This window comes from Ursus americanus, chromosome 22, assembly GCF_024610735.1.
Source record: "Ursus americanus isolate L20-20 chromosome 22, mUrsAme1.1.p, whole genome shotgun sequence".
NCBI lineage: Eukaryota > Metazoa > Chordata > Mammalia > Carnivora > Ursidae > Ursus > Ursus americanus.
This window is the reverse complement of record NC_142148.1, coordinates 15,204,154-15,220,952: the sequence shown is the minus strand read 5'-3', so window position 1 is coordinate 15,220,952 and position 16,799 is coordinate 15,204,154. Positions and strand designations below refer to the sequence as shown.

The following is a 16,799-nucleotide window of genomic DNA, read 5'->3' as shown; positions in this document are numbered from 1 at the left end:
TTGCCTTTAATCACCTTGGACTGATTCTCTCATGCTTTTCAGTACGGACAGGCTGTTGTCCAGCACACTTGATCATCTAGCCCAGGAGTGCCAAAAGAAAAGTTCGAAGATAAGGTTCCTGGGAAAATTCCATTCCCCCACTCTTTCTACACTCAACTTAGTGGCAGTTCTGACATGTCAGGAGTTTTCATTTTGATTTCAGAGAATTTGCAGTATGAGATGCAGCTCGCCAGACCTAAAATCTGATGATCAGTGTTCACGTCCTGTCCTTGTTGGTAACTAGCTACATAATCTTAGGCAGATTTCTCATCTATAAGGTGGAAATAATAACACATATCTCTGAAGATTTGAGGGTTAAGTGACGTGGTGCATCATCTAGTACTTGGGTGCCTAATAAGTGCAGGTCCTCCTTCCTCAGTCCTTCATTTATATGGTGTTCATGAAGTTTGGATGGGAGCATCATGCGGAAGTTCCTAGTAAAAAGCCTGAAACTTAGAAAGTATTCAGTAAACCGTAGTTGACTTTGAACTTGAGTTCTCAAAGAACAGAACTCTTTTTATAGATGCAGAGTGGTGTGTGTGGTGGGGGTTGGAGAGAGAGAAACTAACCATCTCAGTTAGTTTCTACTGCACAACAAACCACTTCAAACCTAGTGGTCTTACTGTGCAGCACTGGTGGTATAGTGATGAATGTAGCTGCCTTCCCAAGCTTAGTGCCAGCTGCCGTGATGGCGGCCGGGGCTGGCTGACGCATGACGACCTCAACTAGGATAGTCTGTTGACTGGGGCCTCACGCCATGTGGTTTTTTGCCATCCAGCAGTCTCACTCAGGTTTATTTACATGGTAGTAGGATGGGCAAGCACTTCTCAAGTCCCTGCTTACAAGGTTTTTGCTGTTGTTTCAGTGGCCAAAGTGAGTTCCATGGCCAGGCGCAGAGTCCTTGTGAGAGGGCGCTAATAACGGGCAAGGATACCAAGGATACTGGGCAGAAACGATCATGGCCTTTTTTTTTTTTTTAAGATTTTATTTATTTATTTGACAGAGATAGAGACAGCCAGCGAGAGAGGGAACACAAGCAAGGGGAGTGGGAGAGGAAGAAGCAGGCTCATAGCGCAGGAGCCTGATGTGGGGCTTGATCCCAGCACTCTGGGATCATGCCCTGAGCCGAAGGCAGTCGCCCAATGACTGAGCCACCCAGGCGCCCCGATCATGGCCATTTTTTGCAAACATTTTATCTGAGATGTTAATCATTACAGTAATGCAGTTATGGTTATTGAGAATTTTTATCAGTCTATAAAATTAGAGTGAGAACAGGTGCTATAACTTAATTACAGTGTTACTAAGAAAATGTTGGTCACAGCAGGAGCACTGACTGCTCCATATAAACTTAATCCAAGAAGCACTCTAACACATAAAGAAAGAATATTGTGATGTAGGCAGTTAATTTCTGGAATCACTAAACACAGGAATCACAAATAGACCTTTTTTTTTTTTTTTTTGAATGCTTGCTGATTCTTGCTAGTTAAGTTGGCTTCTCCTACCAGTGGATTCATTCATGTCTTCAGCTTTAGTTATATAAAACATTTTTATGACCAGCATCTCTAGGTGATATCTTTATTACAATTTGAGCCAAGAAAAATGTGGTCACCTCTTCCATCTGTTTTAAGAAAGACTTCCCTGCTTCTTCCCTCCTTCTAAAATAACCCCACTAACAACAACAACAAAACTCAAAGAGTCAGAGACAGTCTTGTCACAAGTATTTTGTTAAGTCCTAACTGTTTTTGCTTTCGTCTGGTCTTTGGTTTATGCCCATACACATCTCAGTTGTGGCATATTTTATTTATTTATTTATTAAAGGTTTTATTTACTTATTAGAAAGAAAGAGAGCACATGTAAGCGAGGGGAGGAGTAGAGGGAGAGGGACAAGCAGACTCTGTGCTGAGTACAGAAGCCCAACGTGGGGCTCGACGCGGGGCTTGAGCCCAGGACCCTGAGATCATGACCTGAGCCGAAACTAAGAGTCAGATGCTCAATGGACTGAGCCACCAGGTGCCCCTGTGGCATATTTTAGATTAGAGGTTATCAAGTGTCATGATCCCTCTGGAGGTAAGAACCGTTTTTCAGTGGTTATTGGTAACTGAGCATAAATATGTTTTCATAAGCTACTGCCAATTCACAGAATTATGACATTTTCAGAGCTGCAAAGGGACATAGGAAGTAATGGTCCAGTGGCCTCTTTTTGTAGCTCGGAACCAATGGTTTTCCCGGATCTTATAGTCAGACCAAAATCTAGATCTTAGAACCCTAGGACAGGGATTTTTTAGTGTTGTCTCCAAAATCAACTTCAGCTTTTTTGTAATCTGTTACGTGAGAGCATTTAATCATTTGACTATAATTACATTTTGTGTACATGTGTGAATTTTACTTCCAGCTCATATCTGAATGTGTGATTAGATCAAAACTCTCTTTTTACAAAATTCTGTCTAGTTTTTGGAGCTTTGGTCTCTAATAAATATCAGCTCTAATCAACTCCCTGGTATTAATATCAAAAGGTGAAAGCAAAGATGTTTTAGATAGTTTCTTACTTCCGACCCTCAGCTATTGAAAGAGACAAATAATAGTTGGTGATTTACCTTCAAAAATATTAGAAAGTTTCAAGTGACCTGGGAAAGGCTGTTGTCATCAAATAAAAGAAAAAACTCAAATATAAAGGAAGCATGTGTTTCATTTTCTCATCTAAACAGTTTTAGAAGTTAGACAAATGATTATGCTCTGGCTTAACAAACATTCCTTTGTTTTTTATGATATGGTTTAGAATTAGGCCACAGAAAGGTTCTCTTTAATGTCTCATCCCTGGTTTAGAGACTTGAATTTCTAAGATCCGCCTGTATTGCAACTGAAAGGAACAAATGAAGCATCGTAGAAATACAGAATCCCAGTTGTACGGTTTTTATTGTTGGATGTGATGCTTTAAGAAAATAATGTCTTTGTGGTTTTTGTAACAATTCCACAGGAGAACATATTTTAAATTACCTGTTCTTTCTATCCAGAGTTGCCATTTTTATTGATGAACTCAATTCAGTCATTTCTCTGCATATATAAAGATGAATGGGTAAATAAATACGAAGTGACAGAAGTAATGAGGGGTTGGTGTGTAGTATGTACAGCTTACTTTCACACATCGTGTATTTTCTAAGAAAGGAGATAATCTGTGTGTATTTCTTTAAAAAGAGGCTAGTCTCTTTTGTTCCGATAATACAGTTGTCAAGTGGTATAATCTCCTGACAATACCCTTTTCTCCCAAACCCCTTTACTGTTCGATTATTACTCCGAGCTCATAGATTCTTTTTATTCAGTGAGATCTTTTTGGTGCAGAAAGTGTCCCAGAATTTACCAGTGGGAGCCCCTCAAGGTGGCTCCTGTTTCCTGTTGATATATACCCATTAGTTTTTGAGTACTTGCTTGCTTTTGATGGCATAAAAGATGTTCCAGGCCCACTTTGTACTTTTCCTGCCCTAGCCTTGAAGTCAGCTATTTCCCTTAAGAAGCCTTAGTTCCTTTGAGTGGGGGATAGTATTTGTAAACCAACTTCTGAGCACCAGGTGTGCTCGTTGATAATGGGGTGTTATTGCTTTAAGGCTTTTTAATCAAAGACGCTTGGAATTTTCTTTTTTAAATTATGAGCTCATGTTCATACCTCCAGTTCAAATACAACACACCTGGATTCTTTTGTACCTTCCCTTTTCATACTTTGATATTCAGCTCCTGCCAGATCCCCTTTGTAGAGCTTGTACTGTTTTGCACGCCAGTTCAGCGAAGGATGAGTGTGCCCATGTCCCCACAGCCTTACCAACAGGTAGGGTGTGATCAAGCTTTTGAATTTCTGCACTTTCGAAATGTAAGAAATCACATCTCTCAATAGTTTTGGTTTGAGTTTCTCTTACCGTGTGTGAACCCAAGCATTTTTTTTTTCATGTTTAAGGACTAATTGGATACCTTTGCGTGTATACAGTCGAACAACACGGGTTTGAACTCTGCAGGTCCACTTATAAGCAGATTTTTTCGATAAATACCATATAGTACTGTAAGTGTATTTTCTTTTCCTTATGATTTTCTTAATAACTTTTTCTTTTCTCTAGCTTCCTTTATTATAAGAATACAGTATATAATACAACATACAAAATGTGTGTTCATCGACCGTTTATGTTATCAGTAAGGCTTCAGTCAACAGTAGGCTATTAATAGTTAAGTTTTGGGGGTGTCAGAAGGTATACATGATTTTCAACTGCCTGGGGGTCGGTGCCCTAACCCCTGCTTTGTTCAAGGGTCAACCGTACTATCCTTTCAAGTCTTTAGCCCATCTTTCTACCTTTTTTTGGTCGTCTTTTGGTAGATTTTAGGAATTTTGTGTGTGTGCGCACACGTGTGTGTGTGTGTGTGTGTGTGTGTAGGCACTTATCTGCCTAATACCAGGAACTCTTAAATTTTTTTGAAGAAAATTCTTTAAAAAATGTATTTTCTTTAAAAACATTTACGGTACCGGTTGCAAATGTTTTCGTCCAGTTCGCCATTTGTCTTTTGTCTTGGCTTATATGTGTGCTTACTTAATTTTAAAAAATGTATGGTGTTTTCTTCACACAAAAGGCTTTTATTTATCCATTTTTCATTGCATCTGGGTTTCTGTCATAGTCAGAAACCACACCCAGGTTTCGAGTGCATCCACACAAGTTCTCTTATGGTATTTATGGTTCCTGTTCTTATAATCAGAGCTCTTACCCATGTGGAGTTTTCCTGGTTTAAAGTGCAAGGTGTGGATCCAATTCAGTCTTTTTCTAAGTAACTAACTAGCTGTTTAGAAAGCCATTTGGGCTCTCTGTTTTGTTTCAGGACTTTCTGTTCTGTTTGGCCGGTTGGCCTGTCCAGCGGGAGATTCCTTATGAAAGAGCGCCGTCTACTGTCGCCGTTGTATGCTTCCAGAAGGCTCGCTAAATACTCTTGCTGTATGTGTAGGACTGTATGTAGGCTTGCTGCCGGGTTGTTTCTGGGCCCAGAGGAGGGGACTGAACAAAAGGACTTGTCAGCAAATCCAAAACACCTCCACTTGGATAAGTTTTATTTTGGTGTAGTTCCTTCAGAACTTAGATTGTAAAATAATACCTTAAATTTAACTTAAAAATGAAGTAAGTGTGAAAAGCACTTAATATTGCGCCTAGAACGAACGAAACAATACACATTCAGCACATACTCATTGACTGGTCTTAGTAAACACTCTGTTTCATCACTAATAAGTGAGGAGGCAACAGTGAAGTAGGCTTTTGGAAGCATCTGGAAGTGGGCAGATCTGGGATTGGCTGCACTTGAACTTGGCAGTGGTCAAAGTGAGATGACAAACGTCTGAGAGGCAGTCAGGGTGCCGGCTTGAAGCTGGACCAGGCAGACGTCGGGAGATAAGAGTGCATGGAACAAGGATGTCTGGAGAGACACTCGTCCTGGTCTTTATCTTCTAGACCCCTCTCCGCCCACTTCTTAGGGCTCTGCACCTTTTGGTCTTTTTTCCTGATTACTGGGGAAAAGGGCAGTATAAACCCACGTGTTCATGGAAAGCACTGGAGAAAACTTCCATACTTCCCAGTATTAGAATACTAATCGGAACTTCTGTGAAGTAGGTATGTTCAGCTAGCTGGGGTGTTAAGGTGTGCCAGGTAAAATTATTGTTTTCGCCACCAGTTACCAACCAATAACTGCTGTATTCTGCTCCGTTTGCCAACTGCTGCTAATAACTACTGATTCTTTGCTCAGGGATAAGCACCCCCTGCCAGTCTTCCCTGCCACCCCGGCTTGCAAGATCTCCTCTCGAGTGAGAACTTGAGATCTACTATGAGAGACAAATCCTGTTAACATTTTGGTATATTTTCCTCCACTCTTTTTTTTCTCCTATGTATATGATTTTACACAGTTGAGATCATAATGTCTATACTATACTGTATTCTATCTTCAACTTCTAGCCTAATTGTAAGCCATTTGTAAATAGGCTTTTAAACTTTACATAGTATTTCCTGGAGTGGATGGAATATGATTTACTTATATTTGCGTTTTCATGCATATTTTTCCTGTTAGTCCAATCAGATCATGAGAATATCAAAGGGAAGTCACCCTCCTGTATTATCTCCCTTCCCTACTCCATTAGCTATAGAAAATGTTGTATACGTAGATGATAAGTAAATATCTTTGCTTGCTTCTCTGTTTTCAGTCTAAATATCATGGAATTTTTTGCTATAGGAGACCCACAAAGTACTATTTGAAGCTTACTCAGAGTCGTTACCTCACTCAAATCTCTCCACCCAGAAAAAGGGGGCCATGGGGAAATATTTGCATGTATTTTAGGGGGCCCGTAAAGCCCCTGAAATTCCATGAGAAGCATTTGGAGTGAGCGTTTGTGCATTTTCCTGTAGTTTTCACTAGATTCTCATAGCAGTCCTTATCTAGAGAAAAGCCACTGACACAGAGGCTGAAGCCCATCTGGAGATGGATGTATTTATTAAACGTCTCTGAAATCGAAGACACCGTTTTTCACCTTTTATTATTCTTGGTTTTCAGGAAGGGATGAGACCATGCAGCCTGCCAAACCATCTTTCCTTGAATACTTTGAACAAAAAGAAAAGGAAAATCAGATCAACAGCTTTGGCCAGAGTGTACCTGGTCCCCTGAGGAACTCCTCAGACTGGAAAGTGCCTCAGGATGGAGACTATGAGTTTGTAAGTAGCAGCCGTCGTGTCTGCTGGGGGGGGTTATTTGCCATATCGCACACCCACTTCTGTCACTTCACCAAAAGTGCCAGCGCATTTTCTTGTGCAGTGCAAGCCCCTGGCCATGCTGGCAGCCGCTCCCGGGCTGAGGGCCTCGTGAGTTTGAGACGACGTTTTGACTGACGTTTGAGCAGTTCTGGGGCTCCTGATGAGTGGCATCTTCTTTGCTTTAAAAATCCTTGATTCACTTGCCATTCTTCTTTTTGTCGAGCTTAGAGTTGTTAATGGTAAAAGAAATACTCATCGAATGAGGACGCACTGTCTTTCGTCATTTATTTGGGATCGTGACTTTATCTTTAGGAGTTAGACCGGAGGGCGGTTCACGCTGGTTTATAGCGTCTTTGCTGTTTTGCTAACCATTATCCTAATTTTAGGCTCTCTGAGAAGATTACTCTGAATTTTGCCTGAGGTTGAATATTAAATTGTTCCAAAGTTTCTTATGAAAAACTGGGCGTGTTTTTCCTTCCTCTGCAGTGGAACATTCTCCCTCAACCACAGACACTTGTTAATGTTCACAGAGATTTAATGAGTAGATTCAATAAAAAAATTGGGGGGGGGGAGTAAGCTAAGGAGTCTGCATTCCTTTTCTGAATATTTTTGGAAAAGAATGTTCTCTTTAGGGATTTTTAACTTTCACACTCCTAAATTCTGTCATGGTTCTGTTGTTGTTTATAAAAGAACTCAGATTGGGCGTCATAACTGGATTCTGGGAGGCCTTTCTAGGCCTGACTTTCCATTCTCCTAATCTCTGGCCTCAAGGTAATGACATCCTTCTTCCATAACATGATGTCTACTGTTGTACAGTAGCAGGAATGCCACAGTTTGTACTGAGGACCAGAAGAACTCACCTGAGGCTAGTTAGCCGAGGAGTCACGGAAGCCACGCTAGAGCCCAGCTTCGTTTGCTTTGTCACATGTGCATTCGTTTACTCACTCAGCATCACCTGTTCCTGTCAGCTAGTCACTCACTCAGTTATTAGTCGACGCGTGAGATTTGAATCATTTTTGCTGCTCTCTGTTGCCCACATATTTGTCTTCGGCATATCCGTAAGGACTGATTTTCTCAGTTCCATGAGTATCTAGGCAAGATGAAATAACTTCTGGGTATCAGATGTCATTATTGTGACAGAAAGCTTCAGAATCCTCAAATTGCATTGCAGATGTTGCTGCTAGGAGAATTCAGACGCTCCCACTTTGCTGGTCATAAAGCCGCGAAAGGCTGTAAACTTAAATCCAGTTTGGCTCATGAATCCTCCAGAAACACACTGTAATCTTTCAGTCTAATGCCAGGGGGGTCAACGCAATAGATGAGGCCGCCCTGCCCTGGAGCTCACGGTGCTGAGGGGAACAGACATTAGGTCAGCTAGTCTATCTGCTCAGGTAATAATGGCTGTTTAAAGAAAAAAAAGCCACAGAAAAGAGATAGTATGAGATAGTATGCCTTGCAGAGCGAGGGGACGTTCAGCTAAGACCTGAATGAAGAGGGTCAACACCTGCAAAGGTCCCGAAGCAGGATGTGGTGGGCTTGTGTCAGAAGAGAACGAAGCCCATCGTGGCTGGAGCACAGTGACCCAATGGACAGCAGCCCAAATGTAAACGCTTTGGTGATCACAGTACGTGTAAGCACACTTGAGGGGCCCCTGGGTGGCTCAGCTGGTTAAGCTTCTGCCTCTGGCTCAGGTTGTGATCCCAGGGTCCTGGGATTGAGCCCCACATTGGGCTCCCTGCTCAGTGGGGAGTCTGCTTCTCCCTCTCCCTTTACCCCTCTCCCCTGTCGATGCTCGCTTTCTCTCTCTCAAATAAATAAAACATTTAAAAAAAAATCACCTTGAGATCAAAATAACAGTCAAAATCCAGCTAAATCTTGTTTGTAAGAGATATAACTAAAATAAAGTATCACTGAAAAGTTTAAAATGGAAGAATGGAAGAAGACCCACTGGGCAAAATCCTCCCTAAAAGGAAGTGGGTGAAACAATATTAATATCAGGTAAAACTGAATCCAAGACAAAGGACTCTCACATGTGAAAGATACATTTTATATTGCTGGAAGGTGTACTTGGCCTGAAGACCTAAGTGGTGAACTTCTGTAAGCATGTGGACTTCTCCCAAATTGCTAGAAATACAAGCAGCGAAGAGAAAACGGCAGTCATAGAGGAAGGCTTCGTGTTCTCTCAAAAATGGACATTTCAGTTAGATAAAAAAACCAAGAGTTATCACAATTAACAAGTTTGATAAAACAGAAAATAAGAACACTTTTCAAGTATCCATGACACTTTTAAAACCTATATGGAATATTCACAAAATCTGTTTTAAAGTGTTTAGAAAGAGGGGCGCCTGGGTGGCACAGTCGTTAAGCGTCTGCCTTCGGCTCAGGGCGTGATCCCAGCGTTCTGGGATCGAGCCCCACATCAGGCTCTTCCGCTAGGAGCCTGCTTCTTCCTCTCCCACTCCCCCTCTCGTGTTCTCTCTCTCGCTGGCTGTCTCTCTGTCAAATAAATAAATAAAATTAAAAAAAAAAATAAAGTGTTTAGAAAGAAATCTCATACAGAAATCACACAGGCCACATTCACTGACTGTAACACAAGAAAAGTAGAAATTAACAATTAAGTAGCTAAAACCACTTTGTTCCACTTGGAAATGTAAGAGTATATCTTCAAGTATTTGTTTTCAAGATAAAATACAAATTGTAAACTATTTAGAAATGAATTACAAGTACCCTACAGAATTCAGATCTCTGTAAATTAAACCTATGGGATGCAGCAAAAATGGTATTCAGAGGGAGATTTATAGCCATAAATGATTTTCTTTTTAGAAAACAAGAAAGATTGTAAGTAAGACAAAATAGGATAAAGATAAACGCGGAATTTAGTAAATTAGGAAGCAAACAACAAAGTCGATTAGTAAAACTAAACGTTGGTTCTTGGAAAGGACCTGACATTTGGCAGAGTCGATCAAGTTGAAAAGGGAGAAGGTCCCAAAAAACTTCGAGAGCAAAGCGGAAAGAGTGTTACTAAAGACGGGAATGTTAGAGCTGTAGAGAATATTATTATTTATGATTTGACATCCCTACACTTGAAAACCTAGATACCTAGGTGTCAAGACATTGTGCCATCGTTACTTCCTATATGGAAATGTAAAGTATCCAAGATGTTTTGAACAAGAACAATGAGGTTGGACGTACACCACCAGATGTCAAAACGTACAAAACCACAGCAATGAAAGCATCGTGGTAATTGGCACAAGACTAGAACACAGATTAGTGTGTAGAGAACAGAGTCAAGAAACATACCCGTGTATATATAGGAATCTGTGTAATAATAAAATGCAAAGTAATGCAAACTGATAGCATTTGTGTAAATTTCTGATAACCACAAAACACGCTACATATTTCTGCATATATGTGCACATGCGACTGCAGAGATAAAACACAGGATATGAAATTATTTGATGAGTCATTACTTTGAGGAGAACTTTAGTTTTAACTTTTTACAACGGGAATGTATTACTTGCTTAAAATTTTTTAAAAAACACAATGAGGTGTTTAAAAAATTCTACATCGATTTTCTTAATTTTGGTCTAAATAGAGTTAGCCAGAGCTTCTGCAGAGCTAGCTGATCTAGTACTTTTCAGTCTTAATAACTTTGCAAGTATTATTGATTTATTAGCTCTTGGTATATTAGCTTTCGGAGTAAGTTTCCTCTTTATTCAAATGAAGTTATGTCCAGATTTCTTATGACTCATTCTGTCAATAGAATTGATAGTAGTGGGCCCCCACATGAACTCAGTCTCTATTCATTGAAGTCCTCTGTGTCTATTTTGTGTGAGTAGGCAAGATTGCAAGAACCTTGACAGCCAGGACTTAATTTAACTCATCTTTGTATTCCTAACACCTAGCAGTTGCCTGGCTTTAAGTTAGCACATTATTTTTGGTGAAACACTGACCCAGTCTCTGAATTAATTTCAACAAATACCTACCCTGAGAGAGTTGATAGTGGAGCAGAAAAGACAGATAATTAAATAACTTTGATACGTTGTGCTAATAATAGCTTACATTTATTGAGAACTTATGATGTACCAGGCATTGGACTAAGTCCTTAATGTGTATTAGGTCAGTCCTTATAACCATCCCAGGAGGCAGGTAACATTGCTGCCATTTTACAGATAAGCAAACTGAGGTTCGAAGGAGTAAGTAATGGATTACAGGTGTACAGATAGGAAGTGGCGCAGCAGGGATTTGAACCAAAGCAGTTTGGTTCCAGAGCCCATCCTCTTAACCATCTTCTCTAGGCTATTGTGGTCAGTTCTGTTTATACGGTGCATATAAAAATTGCTGTAGGAGCCCAGGAGAGGGAGCAAGAACCCCAGCAGGAACCCCAGGGAAGAAGGCATCCGGAAGTCTCATTTGAAGTGTTTTTTGAAAGACAGTAGGAATTCTTGAGCTAGAGCAGAGAAAGGGCCTTCCAGACAGAGACAGGGCAGCGTGTATGTGTGGAGGCCTGGAGGAACGTGGGATCCAGGAAGCACTGAGAGATTGTATTTCGGGCCCAAAGGATGTGGGTGTGTGAGCAGAGAGGCGTGGGACTGAAGGCCAGCTCTTTGATGAAGTAAATCGTGCCCACTGTGCCCTTCTTTTTTGGGAAGTATTTAGTACTCTTTTAGATTGTTTCCTGAGTGTATCAGAGAAATTAAAAATAGATTCCTAATACAGCCCAAAGAGCTAAGCTAATACCTCTCTGAAGTTGTGTGATAATGGACCCATTAGGATATAAAACCATCGAACTGTCAATTCAAAATTAATTTGATAAAAGTAACAGAACCTGAACAAGATTCATTGTCTGGATTCCCTGGGTAGTTAAAGCCATTCAGATGGTTCTTTGTGGTAGGGAGGGATACATTTTAGCCCTGAGGTTTCCCCGGGAGGATGACAACAGCCTATGATTTCATGAAACTTTATCTTAACCCTTCTTTCCTAGATCAGAGCTCCAAATGTGATTGTGAAGTAGAGATTTCTGTGGGTTTTTACAAAGAAGCTTTATGAAGCTGTCAGGACATAGTTGATTGCTTGTTGTTTAAGAAGTTGGGCTTTTTGCTTTTGTTTTACACTTCAGATATTAGACATTTGGTGGGAGCTGGGAATTACTACTACTTTATTTGTAATTTAAAATCATAATCTATATGGTAGCAGAGATGCTTTATTTACTCATGTTTAAATTAATGTGTCTTGATGTTTTCTGGGAACTTGAAACTTTATCTGCCATTTTATAGAAACAAAAGGACTCCCCAAGCATTTTGTCTGAATTTATGGCCCATTTGTTTTGAAATGAGTTTTCAAAGATTAGTGCACATCGTCAAATTTCCCGGCCTCCACTGGGAGGATAGAACTTAATGTCTAAAAGTTTGAATTTTATCTTTGGCAACAAACACTCTCTGTTGTTTCCCCTGAGGTGACAAGCCTCACTTTGCTCATTTTTGAGAAAGGGGCTTCCAAGTGCCCAAATCCGAATAACCAATTTGTCATTCTTTCAAGGAAACATGGTGTTCCACGATAGAAGCAGCTGGTTTAGATCATCGCTTATTTCACAAGTACTTTGCTTCGAGACCACCGTCCTGTCTCCGTGCACAGCAGAAGTGCTTAATGCAAACTTCCCATTTCATCACAGATAATATTAAGACATATACTCAAAGGTTGAACTTAAAGAAAATTAATACTTTTTACTCCTTTCTCAAGGACATTCTTCAGGGAATTGTTCTTTGCTTGGCTGGTGGTTGGTTGGATTTTTACCTGCAGCCTGTGGTCATGAAGGACGTGGTGGCTACTGGTGCCATCTGGGGCCGCGTGATGCACACCGAGCGGCTGGCAGTTTTACTCACCGTTGCTTTGGCATCGTCAGTGCAAATGCCAACACAGTAGAAAAGGCAAATAATGTCTCTCTATTGCTATGAAAATAGTTGGATCTCACAGGTTCCTTAAGAGGGTGTATGGGGCTTCCCAGGGGTCTGCAGGCTGCTCTTGGCTTGCTCAGACTAAAATCAGTTCCTTTTGGGCAGGAAATTTCATGGGTGGCATGTGTACTTCCGTCAGGAGGTTCAGAATACCTGGGTACAGGCTCGTCTCGCTTCTTCTCTTGTATCAGCCACTGAGGGCCATTGCCTGGGTGCAGTACTTCATCCGGGGCTGCGAAGTGGTGACATGTGATCATTCCTTTGCCATTTGCCAACTGAAATATTTCTGTAGTGAAGTGCTTCATTAACTATATCATCTCAGCTATAATTTATATGGGAAAAATAACAATATGGATTTAAAATATTTGGTGTGTTTCAAGCCTTGAAGTTATTATTTTTTTTTATGTTCGAATTCTTCCATCTTGATGTGATCCCAGTAGTTTGTTCTTTTCTTTTAAAAAAATCTGGCTTAGCGATGTATATATATATACTCCCCGGTAGTTTTTCTCATGGCTTCCTTTCTTTCTAGTGTGACGAGATGTCCCAGGCTCACGTTGTACATTTCCCGCTCCAAACCTGGAAATAGCCACATTTTTAAAGCTTTATTGAAATGTTATTAGCAGAGAACATATGTAAGTTGAAGGTGTACAGCGTGATGATTTAATACATGTATATATTGTGAAATGATTACCACAGTCAGGTTAGTTAATACTTTTATACCCACATGTAATTACCTTTGTGGTGTGTGTGTGTATTGATAGGTTTTAAGATCTGTTCCCTTAACATCTTTCAAGTATGTGATACAATATTGTTAATTATAGTCACCGTGCCATACATTAGATCACCAGAACTTACTCATCTTATTACTAGAAGTTTTTACCCTTTGACCAACATCTTTCCTTCTCCCCAAACCCCCAGCCCCTGGCAACCACCATTCTACTCTTTTGTTTGTTTGTTTAGTTCTTGGAAACAGCCATTTTTTGAGGGAACTTTCTGCTTCCTTTTAGTGGGAAATGGTATTTAGAGACCATAGTCGGGGTACAAGGTAGGTTCATTGCAGTTAGGTCATTTTTTTCCAGGCCTTCTCAGTGGATAAAACCAGAAAGTATGTTTATTACAAACTCATGAGTTCTTATGCTATTTCTAGTACAGGTTCAATACCACAGGGCTTATACTTATGACCACACTGATCCCTCATCTGTAATTCATTCCTTCATGCTGAAGTCGCACTTCCCAGCAGCAACAGTGTAACTGTTCTTCTGGTTTATGTCCCACAATACACGTGCCATCCTCAGAATCTCAATACCAACACTTCCACCAACAGTAATTACTGAAAACAGTTTAATATTTGTACTGCAGTTCTGTTAGTCCTTAGGCCATATCCCAGCTGAGATGCAGTCAAAATCACTCTGTTAAAGTCGCTTACAATAATTTCTGTCTATGTTGTTACGTCAGAGACACAATATGCAGATAGATTTGTTGTTTTGTGTTCTATTTTTAGATATTGCTTTTAATTGCTTCAGTTTATAAGTATATAAACTATTCAGTTCCAAAGGTAAATCTGCAAAACAGAATTTGACTTAGCTTCCATTCCTAAGCCCTCTACTGTTTTTTCCCTTTTTTGTTGTTATATTTTGATTATATCTGTTTACAAATATATGTATATTTGTACTCCCATTCTTAAATAAGCAGTTTACACACTTCCATCTACCTTTCTGTTTTCACTTAACCATATGACCTAGAAATTACTCCGTAGCATTGTATAGACATAGTCCTCATTCCTTTCTTTCTGATGCTTATATTCTGTTGTGCGGGTGAACCGTAGTTTATTCAGCCAGTCCTCTGTTGACAGACATTTGTTTGTAGTGATTTTAAAGTTGATCACTTCATAAACCTATTCGTAAACAGAGAATTAAGCTTTCTCTAATTGTCACTTTTGTAAGGCCTGTGCTTTAGCCGTTCAGTTTTGAGAAGCAAGTTACATACTTCAAGCCTTTATAGCTTTTTTCTTTTTGTAGTTAATATTGTTTCTTGCTTTCTGTTTTATTAGTAACAAGTAGATTGATTCAGAGGTATCTCTCTGCCACAGTCTGATGCTGTTTATATAAACTAATTAGACACTAACGTAGTCATAACACCTGTATAACAGAAGGTGAGTAATCAGTCTCCTGGCAAACACTGTTAGACGCCAGAGGTATCAATGTTCCTGGATTGGTATTAACAGGTGAAGAGGTTCCTGGAGGACTGGATTTCCTAATTGCTGTAGTCAGAACCTGAAATTTCTGAAGTATTAATCTCATTACAACCGAAGCCAGGTTTGGTTTAGTTCCTTTAATTTTGCTAAAAATTTGAAGTCAGAAAAGAAAAAGAAAAGGTTTAGTATTATTTATTCTTCATCAGTTAGAAGGTTCCAAAGACTAAAAAATATTTTTACTGTAAATTAGTTGCTAGTCTAGAAAGCAAGAGCTCGAAGTTTTCAGCTGAGGTGAATGTAAATTATTTTTCTTATTGCTGACGCCTCAGTCATGACTCGGAATTGTGCTCTCATTCACCTAGACGTATCTCTGTTCACCCTCCTTCCTTTGAGCTTCAGAGATACTTTTGCAGTCTTCCTTCTCAGCTGCTTCTCCCATCTTGTTCTCACGTGGACTCTTGACGCTTCAGTCATCTGTATTCCTGGGACATGCCGTGTTGCGAAGACAAGGAGATTTATGCCGATTTTCTCACCCCCATCTCAGGAAAGGATCTCTTTTAGGATTCTGAAGGTAGTATTTGCTCATGTAGCCTCGTGCCTTTAGAGGAAAAAACATGATGTGGCATTTTCTCGTTCCCTGAGATATATTCCTTACCTCATTCCCTCTCCGGACAGGAGCACATTTACTGACAAATCCCGGTGCTCCACCACTCACGGGAAACACGACAGAATGCAGCAGCTTTTGTCTTCGATGACATGTTTACTCCCGGCAGCAGTGACTCTGAGTGGAGGGCGATCTCTTTTCCTTTCTTCCCCTTCCTGTTGGGGGTCGACGCTGTTGTGCCTGAGGTCGTGAGGTGACAGTGTCGGGAGGGAGAGGTCTGGAGAAGACGGCTCAGACGGGAGGCACGGCCGGTAGTCGTTCATCGACGTGCTACTGAGAAAGCCACAGCCCCTTGGGCTTTCTGGTCATTCTGTCCATCCCAGTTCTTAGGCAGGAAGACGGTCTAATTCACAGCTGTGTAGAAGGGCTTAGGGGTTGCAGTGGGGTCCGTTTGTGAGAACACCTGCGAGGCCCGTGTGTGCCGGTACCTCGGTGACCGCTGGGTCGGCCGAGGCAGCATGCCGGGTACTGAACGTCACCGCGGGCGACCTTCAGGGTTCCGGTCCCGACGGCGGCACTCACTGGCTGTCGTTTTGGGCTCGTGTCCCTTCCTGTCCGTGCCTCCGTTTCCTCATCTGCCACGTGAGCTGTTGCTAGCGCCTGTCGGGTGGATTTCATGTGTCTCTGAGAGTTAAGTGCGGTAGTGCGTGCAAACTACCTCCTGCCCCGCCCCCCTTCCCGAAACATCGTCGGAGGACTGGACTGCAGGCAACCCCTCTCCCTAGTGATTCCACACGGACTTTCATTTTAAAAGCAGACCTGCATTCCCGAAGAGAGCGTGTCCCCAAAGAGACTGACGTCAGGCTGCCCCGGTGGAAATGGCTCACCCACAGCGGGCAGGGCTCTCGCGTTCAGAGCTTCCCAGCACGTGCGTGCTTTCCCTTCCATCTCTGGTCCGTGCGGTTTTTCTCTGTACCCACCCTCGTCTCCTAAATTGTTAGCACACGGGCAATTTCCAGATCGTGTCGCTCACACCGTTTCCGATGCAGCACACGCTTGCTGCCAGTAGACGCCCCCCTCCGACTTCCCGCGCGGGGGGCCTCCTGTGTGGAGCTCCCTCGCCGTCCCCAGAGGCGGCGGCGGCGTCCCATGCCTGATGAAATATTCATCGTCCCGAAAGTTGGGCATTGTGGGAAGTGAGGAGAGTGAATGTTCACCCGTTCCAGAAGATGGGCGAATGACCCTGGCCTCAG

At 41.4% G+C, this 16,799-nt stretch overlaps 1 protein-coding gene across 3 annotated transcripts in view; it reads left to right on the top strand.

The window, feature by feature from the left end:
- The window catches only part of STK4 (serine/threonine kinase 4), an 86,947-nt gene that overhangs the window by 43,405 nt on the left and 26,743 nt on the right, over positions 1 to 16,799 (top strand). For all 3 annotated transcript variants that reach the window (XM_045804712.2, XM_045804714.2, XM_045804715.2), the window contains one exon: positions 6,598 to 6,755. In XM_045804712.2, coding sequence (XP_045660668.1) covers positions 6,598 to 6,755 — 158 coding nt within the window. The remainder of the gene's footprint in view (positions 1 to 6,597; positions 6,756 to 16,799) is intronic.